This window comes from Phyllostomus discolor, chromosome 5 (assembly GCF_004126475.2).
Source record: "Phyllostomus discolor isolate MPI-MPIP mPhyDis1 chromosome 5, mPhyDis1.pri.v3, whole genome shotgun sequence".
Taxonomy (NCBI): Eukaryota; Metazoa; Chordata; class Mammalia; order Chiroptera; family Phyllostomidae; genus Phyllostomus; species Phyllostomus discolor.
Window position 1 is genome coordinate 117,148,550 of NC_040907.2, and position 24,109 is coordinate 117,172,658.

Genomic DNA, 24,109 nt, shown 5'->3' on the forward strand with positions numbered 1-24,109 from the left:
TCTCCTGGAGCCAAGGCTTAGGCCATATACTAAGGCAACCAGGATTGGGCTAGGAGCCTGGGGTCTTTCCCAGAGTCCCAGAATTCACAGGATTCCTCCACATGGGCTGCATGAAAGCTTGGAGCCCCCAGTGGTAAGGTAGGTCAAGCCCAGCCTTAACCAGCAGCCCTGAACTAGCCTGTCCCTGTGGGGATAAAGACACTCATGACAGTTTGGGGTCATTAGGTTGTTCCTGTGACCCCATTCCAAAATGAGCAAGAAATCTTTGGATGGAATTTTACATCTCCATATATATATATTTGTTCCTCAGAGTACCCTGTTCAAACCCTGTGCCTACCCACCCAGCTTCATGAGCACCTTTCAAAGTGGTCAGCATCACCAAACACCACTGTCATCACCTACACTGACTGTAGGCTTTCTCTGTGCCCAGCCCCAGGCTACCTGCTTTCTCTCCAACATCTCATGATAGATACCTCCCCCAACCACCCAGTGAGGAGGTCACATCACTATTTCCACATCAGAAACCCAGCCTACAGGAAGGTAACTAACTTGCCCAAAGTTAAATACCTAATAAGGGGCAGAGCCAGGATTGGCATGTCTGGCTCTAGAACACATGCAGCTCCTTCTACCACATGGACCCCACCTCTCAAACGTTCTTCATTTTAAAACCAGATGCATTTGACATCAGAGCCCCTGCTCTTTCCTACAAAAAGCCAAAAGAACATTTAAGACCATGCAATCCAACCTCCTAATATTAGTCATGTGAAAACTGAAGCCCAAGGAAGGACAATGACTTGGCCAGCTGGGCCAGCTAGGTCAGCTGGGCCAGTGGCCAAGTCAGACTAGGAACCATCAATTCTGCTACCAGGATGAGTTTTTGGAAACACTGGTATCTCAGTTCTGGGGCCCTCTCTTTCGTTAGTTTTCTGTGTTCTTGACAGCTGGTGGGTGAGTGTGTTGGGTGAAGAGGAAGAGGATTCCTTGATAGCTTTGTTACACCACAGATTATAACACTTCAAGATGCCCCTCTCCCTAGCCTTCTGGCTTTTTCTGTTTCTCAAGGCAGGGCCCTGTCTCAGCCAAGTGGCCTTGAAAAGACATCTGCATGTTACTGCTTCTAAAACTTGAAAGGGTGTCCGGGAACTGAGAAAATGCCAAGAGAGGCAACAAAACCTGTTGGAGGCAAGGTGTTAAATTAAAACCAACTATTTTGTAGTCTGATTGCATCTTGTCAGGCCTATCTGCCTCCAAAATCCAATCCCTTCATAGAGAACTCTTGGAGCTAATTGTGTTCTCATTGTTCATGACTAGTGAGCCCTGGACCAAGCAAGTCAATGTTGGGAACCGCCCTGACTGGTATCAGAAGCTGAAAGCCCCGCCTAGGCTAAGGCTAAGGGAACGCCCTTGGAACCATAAGCCAGCAAGGAGACAAAAGCTTATCTCCCTGGCAGGAATGCTGCTTCTGCTGCTTTTTTCATAACTGAACCCCAAAAAGCTTGGTCGGTTAGCCAAAGACGGGTAAGATTCCCCAAGGGGGGAATGACCTAAGACAGGCACAATCACTTTGGGAGGCCCCCCAAAAGGACTTGGGGGGCTGCAGCAAAAGGGGGTGATGGACCCTCACTTCTCGGCTTTGACATAGCCTGAGTTCTCATTGTCTGGGAGAAAATCTCCTTATCTCTTGGTTGCCTTAGTTCCCCTGCTCCACCTAAGCCTGAAACAATGACAGGGTGGTGCAGCTCTGTGCTGAAAAGGGCGGATTTCCCGGGTGATCAGGCCTAAGAAAGAATATGTAAATTACTGTGAAACCTTCTTTGTTTAGAATGCTCTCAGTTGAATGAGAGGGGTCCAAGGAGGAAGTTAGTTTGTTCCTCAAAGTCTTACAGCTCTTTGACCCCGACTCAAAATAGACTGGCAGAGTTCCTTGTTTTCTATAGTTCCTTACTTCCCCCTGATGTGTACTGTACTTTACCTGAATTATTATGCAAAATGAGCCCAATAAAAGCAGGTATGGACGGTAAATCGGTGCGCTCCCCACTAGGGGGGGTGGCCATTCTGTCCCTACTTCCCCACAGAAACTAGTCTTGTCTCTGTGCATGTTTTTTTCTCGAATGTTATCGTCGAGCCATCCGCAGCGCTCTGTGGTCACTGCTGGCCGGTGACCCACGCAACAGGTCAACCTCCCCTTCTGGGGTAAAATCTTACCCAAATAGTTCTACTCCAACTCCATTCGGTGCATGTGTAGCAAGGACCTACAACCTACCAATGTCAGAGTCTGTTCATATTTGAAGGTCAATAGCCTTGGTCCTGAAAGAAAGCACTTCTAATCTGAAGTTGCCAAAACCCCTTCTTGAAACATGACATTCCCCAGAACTGAGGATGGCTGCATGAAGTCTCAGCTGGTAATTATGGATGTGGGGGTCAGAAGCAGAGGCTCTAATGGTCTGTGGGCTCAATGAGGGACAGTGGGGGATTTTCTTTTGTTTATTCATTGCTGTATTCCAGTGCCTAGAACATGCATGTGTTGATCAGCAGGTGACACATTTTGGATGACTATGCCCAATTAATTATTTAACCAGTGCTAGGTCTATACTAGATATAGAGAGTACAAAGACCAGACCCTTTCCTCAAGGCACTTGAGCCTAGCTGAAAAAATAGACAAGTAAATATCTCTAACAAAACAAAAACAGGGACTGATTCAGTACTGTCAGAGTTTAGGAGCAGCAGTGCTCACATGAAGCAAAGGAGCCAGAAGCTATCACAGGGCAGGGAGTACCTGACTGGGTCTGGAAAAGTCAACATCAGTTTTCCAGAGAAAGAAGAGGGAGGGAGCCATCCCTGAGAGAAAACCCATGCTGCGGTGCCCAGTCAGCTTGTCTGTAAGTTCTGGGTACTAAGACACAATAATGCCTGCTGTGCGTGTGGTGAAAGGCTCACACAAGGCTGCAAATTAAGCACAGAAATTTGTGCCCTACCAGGGCCAGTGACCTTTGAGAGTTTACAGCTCCTAAGAGATACCAACATTCAGTGACAGGTTGCAGAATGAAGTCATGCAGACTAGGCAGACACGGTTTTAGAAATCAGCTGGGGAGGCCCTCCGACAATGGTCAAAGAGAGACTAAACCCAGCCTCCCAAAGCCCAGTTCTAAACCCACCATTATCTTCCTCAAAAGCCTCCAGTGGCTCCCACTGCCAACAGAATAAAGGCCAAACCCCTTGGTCCTTAAGAAGTATCCCACCCACCCCACTTTCTTCCTACACAACAGGGCTTTGAGCTCTTCCCCACTCTGGGTGCTCTGGCTCTACCAAGCTCCCCACTCCCCTCTCTTCTGCAAACTCTCCTCACCTGGTTGGTGTTCACTGACCAAGACCAATTGCTATGAATGGGCAGCCAGGCCAGCTCAGAAATGACAGGCAGCAGCACTGAGGGCACTGACATGCTGCAAGCAGGAAGCCGGGTCTCTGTGTTGGAGTTAACACTTCCATCACATCACAATTATAATTTCAGTTTTGTGATGAAAACATGTAAAATCTAGTCTCTTAGCAACTTTCAAGTATATAATACAGCATTGTTGACTATAATCCTATGCTGTGCATTGAATATCCAAAACCTACTCATCTTCTAACTGCAACTTTGTACCCTTCAACCAACATCCCCCCAGGTGCTCCATCACCACCTCCAGCCTCCAGGAACCACCCATTTTACTCTTTGCTTGTATAAGTTTGGCCTTTTTAAGATTCTACATACAGTATTTGCCTTTCTCTGATTTACCTCACTTGGCATAATGACCTCAAGGCCCAACCATGTTGCAATGGCAAGATTTCCTTCTTTCTTACAGCTGAATGATATTGTAGAGTGTGTGTGTTAGTGTTCCAAATATTCTTTATCTATTCATCCACTGTTCCGAATAATGTTTCAATAAATATGGGACTGCAGATATCTTTTCAATATCCTGTTTTCATTTCCTTTGGTTATATACCCAGAAAATTGCTGGGCCATGTGGCAGTTTTGTTTTTAATTTTTTGGTGAACATTTATACTGTTTTCTATAGTAGCTGGACCAACTGGCATTGACCCCACAGTGCAAAAGGGACCCCTTTTCTCCTCATCCTCACCAACACTTCACAACAGCTTTCCTAAGAAAGTCTCTGATGTCTCTAGGCCTCAGTTTCCACCTCTGTCAAAATGAGAATGACATGAATGTCCACCTCACTGAGTTGTTGTAAAGAGCAAATGAAATGTACAAATACTATAAACTATGAAATGCTTTGGAAAAGCAGTGTCTTACTAAATCAAGCATCAGAACCTGACCCTTTCTTCACATCTTCCAATGTCTAGAGCCAGATCCCAACACCATGTACCAGCTGTGTGACATGGAATGAGTTACTCACTCACCCTGGGCCTCCATTTACTCATAAGCAAAGTGGAGATAATAATGGTCATTACTACATAAAGTTGTTATGAGGATTAGGGCAGCTAATAACATGAACCACTTAGAATCAGTAAGCACCATGGTAAGTTAACTAAAATTTTTATTTTCATTAGACATGGTATTGCTCTGTCCAAAACAGAGCCAAGAACAGTTCTTGGCCTGTCCAGGAGGGGGAACCCTTCTTGGTCTGTCATGTGGAATGTGCCCTCTGACAATTCGTAAATAGCTTCCCTTAAGTTAAACTCAAAATCTCAAAAGCTTGCTTTTGGTTCCCTCTCAGAAATAGGGAAGGATTTTGGACTGTATCTCATGAATCTGCCATAAGAAACCAGAATTGATGGAGTATTTTTTTCATCTAATCCAGAGAAAACAGCCAAAACAAACACTAGGAGCCATGCTAGGAGCAGCCACAAGTAGCTTTCTCCCTGAGGCAGCAAGTCTTGGACTGTCCTCATGCTCTAGAGGACCCACTGTGGAGAACAGAGCTCAAACCTAGTCACCTTCTGCTTCCTCCCACAGCCCACACTCTGACCCAAGGGGATCCTCCAAAGACCTATCCAGCAGACACTGCCAGGGCCCACTGTGCATGCAGAACAGAGGGGGGCCGTGATCATTCCCTGCTAAGGTAGGTTCCAGGGACTCCTTTCTCCATCTCTTAAAGGGATAGTGAGCCTCATCTCACAGAAATACCATAAAGATAACTGAGATAGCATAAAAACACTGAAGACTTCTAAAGAAAGGCTGAACTTAGATGTTAAAAAAGGGACCAACCACCATGAGATACCTCTTCACATCAATTAGAATGGCTACTATTAAAAAATGTTTTTATTAACAAAACAGAAAGTAACAAGTGTTGGCAAGGACATGGAGAAACTGGAACCCTTGTGTATTGTTGGTAGGAATGCAAAATGGTGCAGCTGCTGTGGAAAATGGTATAACAATTTTATAAAAAATTAAACATATAATTACCATATGATCCAGCAATTCCACTCTAGATATATACCCAGAAGAACTGCAAGCAGGGATTGGAACAAATGTTTGTACACCTGTGTTCACAGCAGCACTATTCACAAGAGCCAAAAGGTAGAAGCAAAATGTCCATCCATGGATGAATAGATAAACAAAGCATGGTATATTCATACAACAGAATATTGTTCATCCTTAAAAGGAAGGAAATTCTGACACACACTGCAACATGGATGGACTTTGAGGACATTGTGTTAAGTGAATAAGCCAGACACAAAGGACAAATATTGCATTTCATACAGCAGAAAGTAGACTGGCGGTTGCCAGGGACTATGTGAAGGGAGGAATGGGGAGTTAGTATTTAAAGGGGACCAAGTTTCAGTGTGGGAAGGTGAAAAAGTTCTGGAGATGGTGGTGATGGTATCACAATGTGAATGTATCCAATGTCATTGAACTATACATTTAAAATGGTTAAAATAGTAAATTTTAAGTTGTATATTTTACCACAATTTAAAAATGGGCATTCCGTATGTAACATGCCAGTTTGGCAAGCACCAGGCTGAGAATCAAGAGCCTGGAGCATGGCTACATGTGCCCATTAGTTAGATGTGTGCCCAGCTGTGGGCCCACCTCAGACCTCTGTCTCTTATCTGCAGATCAGAAGGAAAGGTCCCTTCCAGCTCTGCCTTCCTATCACAGGATGGTCTGGCCTAGGGTCACCTTCTCAGAACTGAGACATTGCTCCCCAGTATTGCCTGGCTGGAACCCTCCTGCTCAATAAGAAACCCAGAATCTCACAGTTTTTGGAGTCCAACCTCACCCATGTCAGACCTGGGAATTTCAGCTGCTTCCGCTCAGAGGTGGGGAGTCGCACAATGGAGTAGGGAGGTGATCATTCTGCTTGGCATGTCTCCGAACTCTCTGTCTAGCCTAGGGCAAGTTTTCATCCTCCTGGGTCTTAGTTTTCCCTTCATGGAAAAGTACCATCCTTTGTCCAAAGGCTGCCAAAACTCCCCGGCCATTCTGGATCATGTCCTTATCTGTGCCCAAGGCTCCTGCTCAGTTCTCTAACACTAAAGAGACAACAGGGTTGGTTTTCCTCTTGGCAGAATCTCTGTGAGCATTACATAGCTCCAGAAACACAACCAGGCTCATCGTTGCAAGAGACGGGGTTTTTAACACTTTAAATAATACATTCAGGCAGGTGTACACATTTATTCAGCATGTATTTAGTGCCTACTTTGTGTTGTACAGGACCAAACTGTGCATTGTACAACTGCAGGGGGTGCAGTCTGCATGATCATCATAGATTTGTGCAGATGTTGCAACACTTCTCTGGCAGATAGAGTCGTGAGGAGTGGGCACCTTTTTCCAATTTTCACAAAAGCACCATATCAGCTGGCTGCCAGGCTGGTGCTAGAGGATGTGGGTACAGCAATGAGCAAGATACACTCTCTGTCCTCAGAGACCTTACTGTCTAATAGGGGAAACACACCAGCAAATGGTGAGTGGACCTGAGGTGGGGTGTTCACAGGATGCTGTGGGCTCAGGCAGAGAAATCCTGCAGAGAAGGACCTCTGAGCTGATGCCTGGGGGACACGCAGAATTCAATCAGGAAAGTCTAAGAGAGGGTATTTTAGGCAGAGGAAGCTCAGGAAAAGAGACCCTCATGTGAGAGGGACTTAGGGCTTTCCCCTGGGAATGGGTCAGCATGGCCCTAGAGGGAAGCTATTGTTGGCAGCGACAAGAGGTGAGGATGCAGGAACAGAAAAGTCCATTTAAACCAGTAAATACTGGCTAATGAACTTGAATGTTTTACCAAAAGTTTTAAGTGGGAGAGCAGGATACTGTTTGCACTTTTCAAAGACTGATTTGGCCCCATTGTTGTGAGTGAATCTGACAGGGACAAGAATGAAGCCTCAGAAAACAGAAATCACAGCAAAGAACAATGGGAGTCAAAATTAAGACAGGACAATGGGGAAGATGAGTGTAAATTCAAAAAGTATTAAGGAGGTTGAATCCTTACAACTTGGTAAGTTTGGGGATCGGTAGTAAGCAAAAAGGAGAGACCAGAATGACAGACAAGTTTCTGCCTTTGAGAGTCAGGTGATGAAGCAGGTTGGAAGGAAGAGGAAGAGGAGGACTGATTTTGGACATGTTGAGGTAGAGGTGCCTGTGAGTTTCCAGGATGAAAGGTCCTTTGGGCACCATGTCCTAGAAGATCATTCACTGCTGCTCTTCAATGAGACCCCTCTCTAGAGAACTTACCCATGTTCCCTGGGCTCTTTCCCAACCTCTACCAAGGCAGGAAAAGATTCCATTTTTTAAAAGGATTTATTTATTTATTTTTAGAGACAGAGTAAGGGAGGGAGAAAAATGTTACTGAGCTGCCTCTCACACCTTGACAGGGAATTGAACTGGTGACCATTTGGTACACAGGACGACAGCCAGCTCACTGAGCCACACTAGTCAAGGCAAGACTCTGTGTTTTGCAGAACCCAAATAATCCAGTTACATCCTGCAGAGAGACTGAAAGCATCAAAACAGTATCAGTTTGTAGTAACCCCATGGGTGAATAGAATAGAATATTCCTGAAAATTAGTGAATAATTCTCTATATACAAAAAGGCACCGATACCGATTTAAATTGCATACAGGTGTGGATATGTTTAAATTCTGCTCCATTTTCTACTCCATATGACCTTGGACAACTTGAATTGTCATATCTTTATAATCCTCATCTGTAAAATGGGGGTCTCATAGGGCTGCTTTGAGAGGTAAATGAGAGTACATAGAAGGGGTTGGACAGTTCCTGACACATGATAGGGGTTCATTAAATGTTCTCTGTTGTTGCCATCATTGTTATTGTTATTGTTGTTGTTGTGTTGTTGTAAGGGGACTTAGAATGCGGTCTTTAGAAAGGGCCCATTTTGGTCAAGGCACAAAGAGGTGGAGGAAGGGATGACATGGGGTGGGGTGGGAGCTGAGTCAAGAGTGCTTGTAGAAAAATGGAAAAACAAAATCTTGGTAAAAAGGAGAGGTTTCCTGACCCCTGGGAAAGGAAAGCAAGCAGTACAGATATTGAAGGATACACACACACAGGCCTCTGGTGGCTCAACCTGCTGCAGCAGCCTTCACCTGGGGAAGAGGTGGATTTGGCACCAAGATAGGGAACCCTAAGAGATGAGCCTCAGGGACAGCAAACAAGGTCCACCCACAGCTGAATGCAGGCCATGAGGAGGGACTCTCTTCACCCTGACTGGAGGTTTCTGAGGTCACCATCCTTGTCCAGCTGGCAATTCCTGATGGCTTCCAACAGTGACCCCTGGTGGTCACCAGGAGCAACTTCAGGGGTCCCTTAAGACCAGAATCCTCAGAACAATTCCACTTTGGAACATCTAGCCTCTGAGGAATCTTGAGCAATTCAAGAGGAAACAAAACCCTAAGCAGGACCCAAACTACACATGTAGGGACTCACATTGGCATTATTCTGAGTTGTACGACCAAAAACATGTGGAACCAGAGTTTGAGGAACAGTTTGAATGGATTATGTTGAAGGGGAAACTACACAATTTTCCATCCCATCAGTGGATGGAAAAGACCCTTCTTTTGTGATATCCTTCAGCTTTCCCTCCAGCCCTGAAATCCACTCTGCCCCACCCCATCTTCGGGCCACATGGCATCTCCACAAGACCCTCAGGCTCTGCCTGTCTCAAGCAAATGGCAGTTTAGAATCACTAATGTTAAACCCAAACTCCATAGCATACTCTTTTCTCAGAGGGAATAGAATGGAACCCATATCACTGGACCCCATACTGGGCCTGGGCACATATTTTCTCACTCAGCTCTAACAACAACCCAGAAAGGGTGAGATAACTGGAGTGCAGCAGTGGGTGAGGGGCCACCATCAGAATCACACAGTTCAAGGAGGGAGAGAAAGGGTTAACAATAATGCAGGTCCAATTTTCGTAAACACAATCATTGACCACGTCATCCTGCCTCATCTCTAAATCTCTGGGCAGCTGGATGTTACTCAACTCCAACAAGTTCACAGTTGGGAAATAATTAAATGAATTTCTGCCTGATGTATTCAGAGCTTCTCAGAAGACAGAGATTGCTCTAGTTTGAATGAAATAACTAAGTCTGCATTCAAGTGATACTAAAGGGAAGAAGTCCCCTTTTTTCTAACTTGGAGAATTTAATTTAGGTGTTTTATCAAAAACTGCTGCTCTCATAGATTAATGACCCACTGTATCTTTCATATTAAATTAATTGAGTGCAGAGTGGCTTTGCTGGATTTGAATGACAGGTTCCAGAGTTTAGCTCATTCTTCTTTAAGAAAGCATAAAATGAGGAACCAAAATCATGGAACCTGTATTATCATATCTTTTTCTCTGTGTTTTGGAGGTTTTTCCATTTTCTCTTGCCACACAGCCCATTAATTAGCAATCAGGCAGCACTTGGGCCAGATGATTTCCATTCTCCATCCCTAACGAAACACCAGCCTGGCCCAACACTTTCCATCTCATCGTGTAGCTACAAAAAGAGAAACACTTTACGAGTGACAGCCCTTTATGACTTATAAAGCACCACTGTTTCTTACCTCTCATTTCACCCTCCCAACAAACCTCAACTCAAAATGATTACTCCATTTTACAAATGAAGAAACTGAGCTACTGAGCAAGAACTTGCTCCCGGTCACAGTCATAAGTGGCAGAGCTAGGACAGGACTGCCAGTCCAGGATTTCTTCCCCACACCACAGCAACCTCATGTGATACCACTTTGTAGCTGCTCATTGTTATTTTTTCAGTATAAACCTTTGACACACTTTGCCTTCCATTCTGAATTTAAATGAAGAATTCTTCTGAGCTCTTGACCATCTTATCTTTCCAGTCTCATTTTCTTCATTGAACTTCAGGCTGCAGCCACATTAAAACATGGGCCATGCCCTATGCACACAATGATTTCACTTTTGCTTAGTGTTGTTCCCTCTGATATAATGCCATTTACTGTCTTCTTCACTTCCCCTTTTTCCCAAACCAAATGTCATTTCCTCCACAAGGCCTTTCCAAATGCTCTCTTTTCTTGGATGGAAAAAGATAATCTATGAAAGTGGAAACAAAAAGAGAGCAGGGATAGCTAACTTTGTATCAGACAAAACAGACATGAAGCCAAAAATGATATCAAGAGAAAAGAAGATCATTATATAATGATAAGGGGGTCAACTCATTAAGATACAACAACCATAATTTGTTGCTCCCAACATTGGAGCAAATAAATATATAAAGAAAATATTATCTGAAGAGAGAAATAACCAGCAATATAATACAAGTAGGGTACGTCAATACCCCACTTTCAGTAATAAGTAGATCATTCAGTCAGAAAAGTCAATAAGGAAACATTGGATATGACTTCACTTTAGACTAAGTGGACCTAACAGGCACAAAACATTCCATTCAGCAGCAGCAGCAGAATATACATTCTTCTCAAACCCACATGGAACATTCTCCAGGACAGATCATAGCTTAGGTCACAAAATAAGTCTTAAAATTTTTAAGAAGATTGATAACACATCAAATATCTGTTCTAACCATAATAGTACAAAACTAGAAATCAATAATAGAAAGAATGTTGCATAATTCAAAAATATGTGGAAATTAAACAATACACTCCTGAGCAAATGGGCCAAAGGAGAAATCAAAAGAAAAATAAAAAAATCTTGAGATAAATGAAAATGGAAACACAATATATTAAAACATGAAATGCAGTTAAAGCTATTCTAAGAAGAGAGGTTATAATGATCATTCCTACACAGATCTCAAAATAGATCTCAAAAAAGATCTCAAATAACCTAACTTTATACCTCAAAGAATGAGAAGATGAACAAACTAAGCACAACGTTAGCAGAAGGAAGAAAATAATATATAAAATCAGAGCAGAATAAAATAGACACTAGAAAAACAATAGGAAACGTAAATAAAACTAAGACCTGGTGTTATTGGTTTTTTTAAGATGGATAAAACTGAAAAACTTTCAGTCATACTAAGAAAAAAAGAGAGAAGATACAAACAAATAAAATCAGAAATGAAAGAGGAAATATTACAACTGACACCATAAAAACACTAAGGATTATATGAAATGACTATGAATAATTATTCTAACAAATTAGAAATCCTAGAAGAAATGGATACATTTCTAGAAACATAAAACCTATCAAGACTGAATCATGAAGAAATAGAAAATCTGAACAGAATAATTACTATTATTCTGAGAGAGTTGAATCAGTAATCAAAAGTCTCCCAAGAAAGAAAAGTCCAGGGTCATATGGATTCACTGGTGAATTCTATTGAACATTTATATATCCTTCTCAAACTCTTCCAAAAAAATAGAGGAGGGAACACTTCCAAACTCATTTTAGTAGGCCAGCACTATTCTCATACCAAAGCCAAATAGAGACAATACAAGAAAAAATACTAGTCAATATCCTTGATAAACACAGATGAAAAAATCCCCAACATAATATTAGCAGACCAAACTACCCAAAAAAGAAATTAAGAAAACCTCATTTACAATAGCATCAAAAAGAATTAAATACTTAGAAATAATTTAATCAAAGAAGTGAAAGACCTGTGCATTGAAAACTGTAAGACACTGATGACAGAAATTGAAGAAGGCGCAAATAAATGAAAAGACATCCCATGTTCACAGATTGGAATAATTAATACTGTTAAAATATGCATACTACTCAAAGTCATCTAGAGATTTGATGCAATCCCTATCAAAATTCCAATGGCATTTTTCACAGAAATTGAAAAAATAATCCCTAAATTCCTGTGGACACACAAAAGATTCTGAATACTAAAGCAATCTTGAGCAAGAAGAACAAAGCTGGAGGCATCTCACCTGTTGATTTCAAATAAAATTATAAAGCTATAGTAAACAAAACACTATGGTACTGGCATAAAAACAGACAGGTAGACCAATGAAACAGAATAGAGAGTCTGGAAATAAACTCATGCATATACTGTCAACTAAACTTCAGTAGAGAAAAGATAATTTCTTCAATAAGTGGTGGGAAAACTGGATATCCACATGCAAAAGGATGAAATTGGACCCTGTCTCAAACCATACACAAAGATCAACTCAAAGTGGATGAAAAACTTAAATATAAGGCCTGAAACTATAAAACTCCTAGAAGAAAACACAGGGAGAAAGTTTCTTGACATTGATCTTAGCAATTTTTTAATTTAATTTGACACCAAAAGCAAAAATAAACAAGTACCTTTTTTCCCTTTGGTACAACATCTTAGCAAGGCAGTAGTTGTGCCAGCTATTCTTCAGGTTTTTCTAGGCTACTTGAGGACAACAAGAAGAAAGATGCCCCCAGAAAGTCAGGCAAAAAAGACAAAGACCCAGTAAACAAATCTAGGGGCAAGGCCAAAAAGAAGTGGTCCAAAGGCAAACTTCAGGACAAGTTCAATAACCTAGTCTTATTTAACTAAGCAATATATGGCAAACTCTGTAAGGAAAGTCCCAACCTTAAGCTTATAACACCGGCTATTGTCCCTGAAAGACTAAAGATCCGAGGTTCCTTGGCCAGGGCAGTCCTTCAGGCACTCTGTAGTAAAAGTCTTATTCAACTAGTTTCAAGCATAGAACTCAAGTAATTTACACCAGAAACACCAAGGGTGAGGATACCCCAGTTTCTGGTAAAGATGCATAAACAATAGGTCCCACCAGCTGTACATTTTGAAAAATAAAGCTTTATTAAATCAAAAAAACTACAGCAAACTAAAATGTTACTGCACAGCAAAGGAAACAATCAACAACATGAAAACTATGGCATGGGAGAAAATATCTGCCAACCATATATCCAATAAGGCTTAATATTCAAAATATATAAGGAATTCATACAACTTAAAAGCAAAAACCAAATGCCCTAATTTAAAAATGGGCAAAGGGCCTAAATAGATGTTTACTCAAAAAAGACATACAGCTGGCTAACAGGTACATGAAAAGGTGCTCAACATCTTTAACCACCTGGGAAATGCACCAGGGAAATGAGATACCACCTCGCTATTTAGTTAGATGTCTATTTTCAAAATGACAGAAAATAGCAAGAGGTAGCCAGAATGTGAAGAAATTGAAACCCTCATATACTGTTTGTGGAAATATACAATGGTGCAGTCACTTTGGAAAACAGTGTAGCTGTCCCTCAAAATGTTAAACAGAGTTACTATATGACCCAGAAATTCCACTCCTAGGTATATACACAAGGGAACTGAAAATATATGTTCACACAAAAACCCACAAATGAGCAGAGCAACATTATTCATAACAGTCAAAAAGTGGAAACAAACAACCCAAAGGTCTATCAACTTGCAAATGGATAAAAAAAATTGATATATACATACATTAGAATTTTATTCAGCCATAAAAAAAGAAATGCTGATACACGCATAACATGATGGACCTTGAAAACACACTAAATGGAAGACACAAAAGACCACATAATGTATGGCTCTATTTCTATGAAATATGCAGTATAAACAGGCAAATCATAGAGACAGGAATTGGATTCATGGCTTCCAAGGGTGTGGCAGGAGGAATGCCTGTGGGTAGAGTTTCTATCTGTGGTAAAGAACATGTTCTGGAATTAGATAGTGGTGATGGTTGTACAACTTTGTAAGCAGACTAAAAACCATGGAAATGTATGTGTTAAAGGAATGAATTTCACATTGTGTGAATTATATTTCAATTTTTTTGGAAGTCTGCCTATTGAATCTGCCTATTGAATCTGCCTATTGGTCTGATGCATGGTTAAGAAAGGCTGAGGACCTGAGGGCTAGAAGTGGACATCACCTCACAACTCCAGTCTCTTTGCTGTGGCCTTGGTGCTGGTCACCTCTGAAATGCACTGTTGTGGCAGTCTCCTTCTCTCATGCCCAAACTCAGCCTCAATCATGTCATTCACTGTCCACCCATATTATATGCCTTTTACTTTGTGTATTTGTTATGTTTTACTATCTGATCCTAGAGACTGCCCCTCCCTTAGCTCCCCAATTCCTAAAGTCTGTAAAAGACTGCCATGCAAGCATGCCTTCCACATACAAACCAACCAACCCAAAGCCTAATCCCAACCACCTCCTGTATCTAGTTCTCACTCTCTGGGGCACTATCCACCTGGCCTAATCACCCCAGGGCCAGGTAACAGACAACTGGAGGCAGCACCTGTATCCCAAAGCCTGCTGAAATTATTCAGACTAGCCAAACCTAAGCCTGCTTCCCCTGCCCTGCCTCGCCTTTCCCACAGAACCCACAACAAAGGCTCTGGCCCACATTTTCCCTTCACTCCCTCTGCCTCCTGACTGAGCCTGGTGCCTCTCAGTATGGCCCTGAGTGTCGTGCCTGCTCTCTGATGTTTCTAGGAATCTGGGAGTAAAAAATTCTTTCTAAAAGACAGTCATTTCCATGTCTGCATGGTTTTACCAGACCTGATTAAAGCTAGCCTGAGTACACATTGAAACACCACCCTTCTGCCCTGACCAGTATGGCTCAGTGGGTGATAGTCATCCTGCAAACCAAAAAGACACCTTTTTGATTCCCAGTCAGGGCACATGACTAGGTTGCAGGCCAGGTCTTCAGTTGGGGTGGTGAGAGAAGCAACTGATTGATGTTCTCTCACACATCGATATTTCCCTCCCTCTCTTTCTCCCTTCCTTCCCCTCTCTCTAAAAATAAATAAATAAAATCTTCAAAGAAAACACCACCCTTCCATCCTGGCTATACCTTCCCCTTCTCACCACCCTAATGACACTCTCCAAACTTTGTAGCCACCCATATATCTCTGGCTTCATAAGCACACCACATTCCTTTGCCACCATTCCTTCACACATGCTGGGTACTGTCACCCTCCTGTCACCCTCCTGTCATTCCCCTGTCACCCTCATTCCCCTGTCACCCTCCTTTTACACATGACTTTGCCTAGAGCGTCCTCTGTAGTCTCTGTGCCTCAGCTATTGCTATACCACCATCAACCTTTACTTGACAATGCTGCATGGGACACTGTCCGTCAGAGCCCTTAGCTTGTGTGTCTATCCCTGCCTGCCTGGTGAGTTCCTCCAGGATATCACCATGATCCCTCCCCTCTGGATCCCCAGAGCTTGTCACAGAGCCAGAAAATTATTTGTAACTCAGGAAATGTAGGGTTTTCTATTTTAGTATAAGAAATCTCCTCTACAGGGAAGTAAGCTCCATGAGGGTGCAGCCCTTACCCTCTGGGTCCTTAGCAGAACCAAGCACACAGCTGGCCCTGGGCAAAGGCTTCTGGGCTGAGTGGGAGAACTGGAATGATGATGGCTGAGCAGATAAATGAGTGGGAGGAGAGTGAGTGGGGAAGGCACGCTGGTCTCTGGACTATGAGGACCAAGCTCTACTCACACTGTTCTTCCCACTCTCGTTCCTCCTTCTCACTTGCTTGGCTCTGTAGCTGGGCCTGCTTCAGTGTCCAGTAGAGTTCCCTTGCCCTCTGCTCCTCCTGTAGACGAATCTGCTCTTCTCCTCGCTTCCTCTCCTCTTCCTCTTTCCTCTAAAATATAGTGGGGACAGAATAACATTAGGTGACAGTGATACTCCCTGAGGGAGGAAAAGTGTCTCTGATTCTGCAGAGGGAACAGCTGAGCTGTTGTGGGCTGGGTGGACCAGCAGTGGCCACACCAGTCTCAATGTCAACACACTTGAAATGGCAATTGTTACACCTAATCAGGCTGTGGCAGGGGTCAAATGGGTTGAAATATGTGGAAGAATTTGTAAACTCAAACTTTCTGCAAAGATAAGTGGATGCTGGGCCATCCGTGGCCACACCTCCATTCTGGGGAAAGGGGGAGAAGGGATATCTGGTCTTCCTAGAGGCCAGTTAAGCAAGATATGAGCATGTCTTAACTTGATGTCCAGATAAAATATTACAAAGAAAGAGCATATTTGGGGCCCCAAATCTCTAATTTTTGTCCCATTTTTAAGCTCCAAAAAGGTTGTATGTGCATGTGTGCATGTGTGTGTGTGTGTGTGTGTGTGTGTGTGTGTGTGTTTTCCTCCACCTCTGTTTACATCAAAGTAACATGCATATGCTAAACATGTTTGTAAGCCCAAGGCTTCTTATTAAAAACAGCAATTCTCAAAGCTACTTGATTACCATTGACCCCGCCCTACTCCATTCCCAAAGGCCACCATTTCAATTATTTCAGCTGTTCCTTCATGTGCTTACATCTATATCTGAATAATGCTGCTATTCTTGATTTATCAATTCTAGACATTAACTACTGCCTTTCTTTTTTGTTACATGAGTATTAAGCAGTTATATTTCCCACTTATATACTTTTTCTCTCCTCATCTGCACAATAAATTTACATCACAATTTGTGGTTAAATCAGTAATTAGTGTAAACACAGTTCACAGCAAAGGCAAATAGGGTGATATTTCCACCAATTCCAACAAGTACATTTTTTAACTTTCTAAGATAGTTCTCTGAAATATTGGCATGTTAAAATTTGCCTTTTCAATAGGCAACAGTTTTTTTTCTTTTTTCTTAAAATAATGATACATTTTATCATTAATGGCACCTTAAGTTTAATAAAATATAGTAATATGATGGCATTTTCTTTCAAGTATTTTTCCTAAGTTAATAATTGTTTTATGTTGAAGTTGGATATTAACTGTTTCCAAACTTCTCTAATATCTGTAGAGAATCTTTCTCTGTGTTTAACCAAGTACTTTTTATTATAACAGATAATACAGCGGTTATCTTTTTCCCAAGAGATACCCCAGGAGATTTCCAAGAGATACCCCAGACACAACCTTACCTCTTTCTCTGATCTCATTGTGTCTGTCTAGGTCTCCTGACCATCCATCCATCCACCACCCTCACCTCTCAGCCTTTCCTGAGCTGGAGCCCTTGTTTTGTTGCTCTAAGGTTTCTTTTTTGGCCACTTCCTCATTTTATAGTATTTCTCAGATAAATATGCACAAACACTTTCTGAGTCTTGGTCTGAAAATATCTATATGCTACCCTCACATATAACTGTTAATTTAGCTAAGCTCATAGAATTTGATTAATATTCATTTCTTGCAGAATTTGGAAGACTAGACCTTCTTGCCTTCTAGCATCCAGGACTGCAATTAGTATTCTCATTCTGTGTAAGGCAATAATTTTTTTTATCACTGATATTTTGAAAATTTCTTAAATTATGTGTCTTTGTTTAGATTTTCTTTCATTGACTCTGTTGGATATTCGAGGTGCTCTCACCCAGGAGTCTCAGGTCCTTCCAGTCTAATACATCTTGGCTTAGGATTTCTTGGACAATTTCTTCTCTCATTTCTCTTTTTGTTTTCTAGAACTCCTTCTGGTCAAAAACTGGACTTCTTGAGTTGATCTTCTAAGTGCCTTATCATTTCTCTCTTATTTTTCATCTCTTGTCTTTTTGGTTCTATTTCCTGGTTGATTTCACTGACTTTATCTTCCTCACCTTCTACTGAATTTTTTATTTCAGCTCTTGCATTTGTAACTCCCAAGAGCTCTTTCTTATCTTTGGTTGTTCCTTTTTGCTTTATTACATCCTGTACTTGTTTCGTGAATGCAATAGCCCACCTCTAAGGGCTTTAGAGCTCTTTCATCCTCATATTCTGATTTAGGCCTATTTCATCTATTTTGTTTTGTTTTGTTTGCTTTTTAGGGTCTTTTTAAAGTTTGTTTTATTTAGTGTTTGTCATTCATGTTGAGGGCTTTCCTCAGATGTCTGGTGCCCCTGACTGTTCATATTCAAGAGGGAAAATACATATCTGAATAGGAGACTCAGCATGTGTAGACAGGGCTTCCTGGAGAGGTACACTTCACTCTAAGGTGAATGGATGAAGAATCAGCCATTTCACTAAGGAAACCTCGAATGCACGAATCTAGGGGTCCTCTCTCTGAGATTATTTAGTGGTTGTTCCCCATCTCACTTGGGTGATGTCTGACCACCACCATTCCAGGAGTCTATGTTAGAGACAGGTTGCAGGCAGGAGAGCCCCCAGACCCAAGCTAGCAGGACCCTTCATGGGAACACAATGCTTTGAAGTGCCTTCTTTGCAAATTTTCCCCCAACTCCTGCCAGGAATGGCCAGAAAGAGTCCTCCTAGGGTTGGCAGGCACAGCAGTTCCACACAGGTAAGGTGTTTCAGACCTGTACTACATGAACCTAGTCCCTGTTACTCCCCTTCAGGGTGCTCACTGGCCCTCTCCTCCATGCAAAGGGTTAACCAAATTCCCCAAGGAAATAGAACTCATATTTATGGAGTCATCCTGGGGCCCAGGGGCCAGGCCATGGTGCCATAAGGGTGGCCTAGCAAGCAAATGAATCCTACTGACCAGCAGAGCATTTTCACCACAGGATCATAGAAGACTGAGTCACCAGAATGGAGTTAACAAGCTGATTTTATGTGACTCAAACTGTTAATTTGTTATAGAAAAAATATATATATTAACTGACCCTGTGCACCCTAGGAGGAACCCTGGCTACAGGTGCCACTGTTCCAAGTTCAGACCTTTACTTAATCCTCCTGTTTCAAAGCTGCCCCTCCATGCTCCCTTTCCTTGGCCTGACTTGCTAAGCCCTAAATCTTTTCCTTAACTCCCCATCTCCTTCTGGTCAGAGGGATTATGCAGTCACATGGAAGGAGCACTGTGCACAGAATTAAGTGATAGAATCTAGGAAGCTACTTTAGACTGCACGACCAGCAGTCCTCTCAGAAGAGGTGACATGATCTGAGACCTGAACAGTAAGAAGAGGCCAATAAGTGAAGATCACGGAGAAGAAATTTCCAGAAGGAACCACAAGTGCAATGGCCCCAGGACTGCAAATGTGTTTGGTATGTTGGAGTATATAGAATTATCCACTGTGGCTGGAGGAAAAAAATGTCAAAATTCTATTTTTGATAAGTTAGACATGGCAAGAGGCCTGCTATTAGCAGTGGTATGTGTGAGCCTGGGGCTTCAAGGCAAGTTCAGGCTACAGACACCGAGAAGTCATCTGCGTGGGATGATGCTTCTCAGCCATGGGACTTAATGTAGTCACTAAGAGCAAGAACATGAATCAAGAGCAAACATCCAAACTGTCTTGGGACACTCCTCCATTTAAAACTTGAGAGAAAGAGTGGAAGTCAGAAAAGGAGCTTGAGAAGGAGGCCAAGGGATAAGATAAATATTCAGAAGGGCCAATATCTATAGGAGAAGCCAAGCAAAGAAAGCATTTTGAGTAAAAGGAAGTAAACTGAGTTTCAGGTTGCTGAGACATCATAAAAGACAAGGACAATGAAGCCACAAAGGACCTAGGGTTGAGGCCACAGGACGTGATGGCAGACCTTGACAAGAGCAAACCTAGAGGAGTGGACTGGCAGTGTCCAGGCAGCAAGGGTAGAGAGTGGAAGTGACCACAGACAACCCTTTTGACATTTCCTATAAAAAGGAACAGAAACAGTGGCAGCCAGTGGGGAATGTGGAGTTAAGCTGGAAATGGGGTGAGTTGGTTGGTTTTAAGATGGGAAATAACCAGAACAGAGCATTAATTACTAATGCAAAATTAGACCCAGAATCTGATGGCAAAGCAGAGAAAGTTGAGTTTTATCCCAAAGCTGTATTTCACCTTCATCAGTCACAAGCATCTCAATAGCACAAAAATCACCCTTCACACTGGTACAACACTTCACAGTTTATACAGTGGGTTTCCCATTCTTCTCCAGGGGACCACAGTCACTGCCTCCCTCACTCAATACACAGGTCACTGATCAAGACAGCTTCCACTCAGGCACTTCATCTATCACCTGCCCACGGGGGTCTTTCAGGCAGGTGCAGGTTTTAAGGAAAGTCCAGATAGGCCAGGCCTGTCAGAGCCAGAGAGTCTTTAATGCCCTGGTACCACTCCCTTGTACAGATACGGGGAGTAGAGATGAAGCTGCCAAAACAAAGTGCCATAGACCAGGGGGCTTAAACAACAGACATGTATTGTCCCATAGTTCCAGAAGTCCAAGATCAAGGTGTAAACAGTGTTGGTTTCATTCTGAGGCCTCTCTCCTTGGCTTGTTTCTTTATATGGTCTTTTCTCTGTGTTCACACATGTCTGTATCCAAATTTCCTCTTCTCATAAGAACACCAGTGCTAATGAATTAAGACCCACCCTAAAGACTTCATTTCATGATCTCTCTTTAAAGATCTTATCTTCAAATATATTTATATTCTGAGATACTGAGGGTTGGGACTTCAACATAAGTATTTTAGGGGACACAATTTAGCGCATAAGAAGGAGGCTACACCACAGAGAAAGGTCATGATTGGCATACAGTGAACAAGTGGCATTTGACCACTCACCTCAAATTACAATGCAGTGTTCCTATTCCAATTAGCTGTGGCTAACATAAAGCAGCAAAGCAAATGACAGCACCCATTGTCCCATCCCTCAACCCCTGGTAGCCACTATTTTACCCTCTGCCTCTACAAGTTCAACTTTAGCATAATGTCCTCCAAGTTCATCTGTGTTGTCACAAAGAGCAAAATTTCCTCCTTTTCAACACAAATATTCTGTTGTGTGTCTATATATATATACCACATTTCTTTATCCATTTATCAGTCAGCAGGCACTCAGATAGTGTTTGATGAAAGGGTACAGAGTTTCAGTTATGTCAGATGAATAAATTCTGGAGATCTAATGTACAGCATGGTGACTACAGTTAATTCTGTAGTGTATACTTGAAATTTTCCAAGAAAGTAAATCATAAGTGTTCTCACCACACATATATTAAAAAAGCTACCTTGATAGGGTGATGGGTATGTTAATTAGCTTGACTGTGGTCATTGTTTTATAATGTAAGTACACTTAAAACGCATGCAATTTAGGTCAGAAAATACATTCTTTTAGGTCAAAACCTAAAGTACACCTTAAATACATGCAATTTTTATTTGCTAATTAAACATCAAAAAAGTTGAAGGGAAATCACCCCAAATAAAAGTCTAAACAAATAAATAAGTGTCCCTGTTCACTCATTCTTCTTCACCTGAGAGCCAGTGCCAGTGCCTACAGTGATCCCTCTCACAGGAGAATGACTTGCCTATGACTGTGACAAAAGCAAGCTCTTCACAAAGACGAGGATGAGGACGACAAAAGAAAATGTTGTGCAACTACAAATAAAGAGGACTGCCTCTTACTTGCCATGGCCTTGCTAAAGTGCTCAACCCTCACAGGTTAAATTGCTAAAAACTCTCATTTTCACTGCTACAATCAGAATACTTTGGCCCACTGTGATCACTGAAGAAAGCCAATCTTTCTTACGTTTAGCAGCCAAAGGCCAATGCAGCCAAAAGACAGACACTCCCCCCTTCTATCTCAGGAATCAACTGCCTTTTTCTGGCAAAGAAAGGCCCACTGAACTGTCCAGTTTATTCAATCCCCCTTCTCCTGATAATCCATCAGTAACAGCACACCACAGAAGCCCACAGAGGCCCAGTCCACCTCACCCCAGTGGAAAATATCACCGAGAGAGATGCTTTTTCTGGAAGACACAGTGGTTTTTGTCATTAGTCTGGCCCCAATAATAGCACTGGGTTTTGTGAGGTGATAAAAGGGCAGGGCCAGGCCTGTGTCATATGTTCCTCCAGCGCCAGTTCCCAGCACAGGGCCTACCAGATAGTAGATGCTCCATAAGCACTGACCAGAGGAGTGAATGAATTAATGAGCAGGTGATGATAAGGTTTGTGATGATCTGTGACGGGGAAAGGGTAAACCACATCATGTTGTCTTGTTGATACCAGCCTTATCCAGGAGAAACTCAGATAAAGTCTACAATTTTCAAGAGAAAATAGAAAAATAAAATTTTCCAACTATTTGTGGTATTATCAGGAATAAGGCAGAGATAGTTTCTATAGCTGTAGAGGATGTTATTAGTGGCCAAAATGAACTCCAACCTTAAAGAGGAAAAAAAGAGAGAGAGTGGCTTTAAATAGAAAATGGAGAAAAATTAAAGGACAACCTAACTATATCAACTGTGTCTGCTGCTCATCAGGGAAAGTGGGAGAGGTGGAAGGGAGCCTGGGAGGCAGTAAAGGAGGTCATAGGACCTGAGGTAGACAGAGAAAGCAGGATCCTTGCTGTCCATGTTCTGGGGTCTTAAGCTGAGGAAGTAGCATCCAAAAAGCAGTGTCATGAGTTAACAATGCAGGAAAATAAAATGCAAATCTTATCTAGCCTCATGATCCCTTTTTTTCTAAAGCAACACTTGTATATGCATGTAAATTGCACTCAAATGGCACCAGCCACAATAGAAGGGTTTTTAAAAACAGGCTTCCAGCTGTCTGTATCTTCTAATTTGACATACTCTCTTTAACCCTATGCAAGATTCAGAGGTTGCCTCCTGCCCCCACTTTCTTTTTTTTTTTAAGATTTTATTTATTTATTCTTAGAGAGGGAAGGAAGGGAGATAGAGAGAGAGAGAAACATCAATATGCGGTTGCTGGGGGTTATGGCCTGCAACCCAGGCATGTACCCTGGCTGGGAATCGAACCTGCGACACTTTGGTTTGCAGACTGTGCTCAATCCACTGAGCTACCCCAGCCAGGGCCTGCCCCCACTTTCTAAAATAAATTTTCTCTGTTATTTTTCCTGTGACCAGGAGAATTTACAGAACCTACCTACATCCTCAGCATGGGCTGCCCAGCTAACTTCTGCCACCAGCTTCTTATTCAGGTACTCTTCTCCATCCTCCACCATCTCCCTTAGCACATACAGTCAAGCATTCTCTCTTTCCTCTGAGTGTGCATCTCCTTCTCAGCGGGAGAGGGGTGTCATGTACCCATCCCACAGCTTCGGGCTCACTTTTGCTCTTTGTTTTCCCTCATCCCAGCACCTACCTGCTGCCAAGCCGTATTGATTTTACCACCACCATTTGTCTATGTCCACCCCCTTCTATCTCCCTCCATAGTTGCAGATTCATTATTTCCCACCTCAACCATTGCAAAACTTCCCTAAATGGCCTGTCCTTCCCCCAAACTTGCATCACTTGAATCATACCATCACCACCAGTTGGCCTCATAAACCTGGATCTGACCATGTCCTTCTTTGTATCGAGATCCTGACAGCTCTGCTTTGTCCACAAGAACAGTCCACCCCTTAATGTGGCAGCCAAGGGTTCAACAGCCCACTTTTTGAGGTTTATGTCTGCCTTCAGCCATCATTTGTTTTCTTTCCCTCCCCTCAGCAGAATGTTCATCATTCCATTTCCTGTCTCTTCTGTGCCCAGACTCCTGGAGGTGCTCCTCTACCCTCCCTTTTGCTCATAGAGTTGTTCCTGTCCCCTGGGACCGTGGAAGCCTTTTGAGAGTAGGGAGTCAATTGCTACCACCACCATTCCAAACAACCTGCCTTAGGTTCTCAGGAAAAAAGGAAATTAAGTAAAATGAATGTTGCTGGTGCACTGCTGCATGCAAGACTCACATTCTGTTAGAATCTTGGCATTGAAAGGCACAATAAAAATGATCTAAGCCAATTTCTAAGCTGATACATAAATTCCTTTTGCAAAGCTGTCTCAGTTATCTATTGCTGAGTAACAAACTACCAGAAAATTAAGTGCTTTAGAACAACAACCATTTTACTTGCTTGTGATTCTATAAAAATAATTCAAGCAGGGCTTGGC

The 24,109-nt window shown here is 42.4% G+C and overlaps 1 protein-coding gene and 1 pseudogene across 2 annotated transcripts in view; one reads left to right on the forward strand and one right to left on the reverse strand.

Moving 5' to 3' along the window:
* SH2D4B (SH2 domain containing 4B) overlaps positions 1–24,109 on the reverse strand; it is a 124,242-nt gene that overhangs the window by 35,238 nt on the left and 64,895 nt on the right. For both annotated transcript variants that reach the window (XM_036026738.1, XM_036026737.1), the window contains exon 4: positions 15,839–15,986. In XM_036026738.1, coding sequence (XP_035882631.1) covers positions 15,839–15,986 — 148 coding nt within the window. The remainder of the gene's footprint in view (positions 1–15,838; positions 15,987–24,109) is intronic.
* LOC114496215 lies at positions 102–13,121 on the forward strand (annotated as a pseudogene).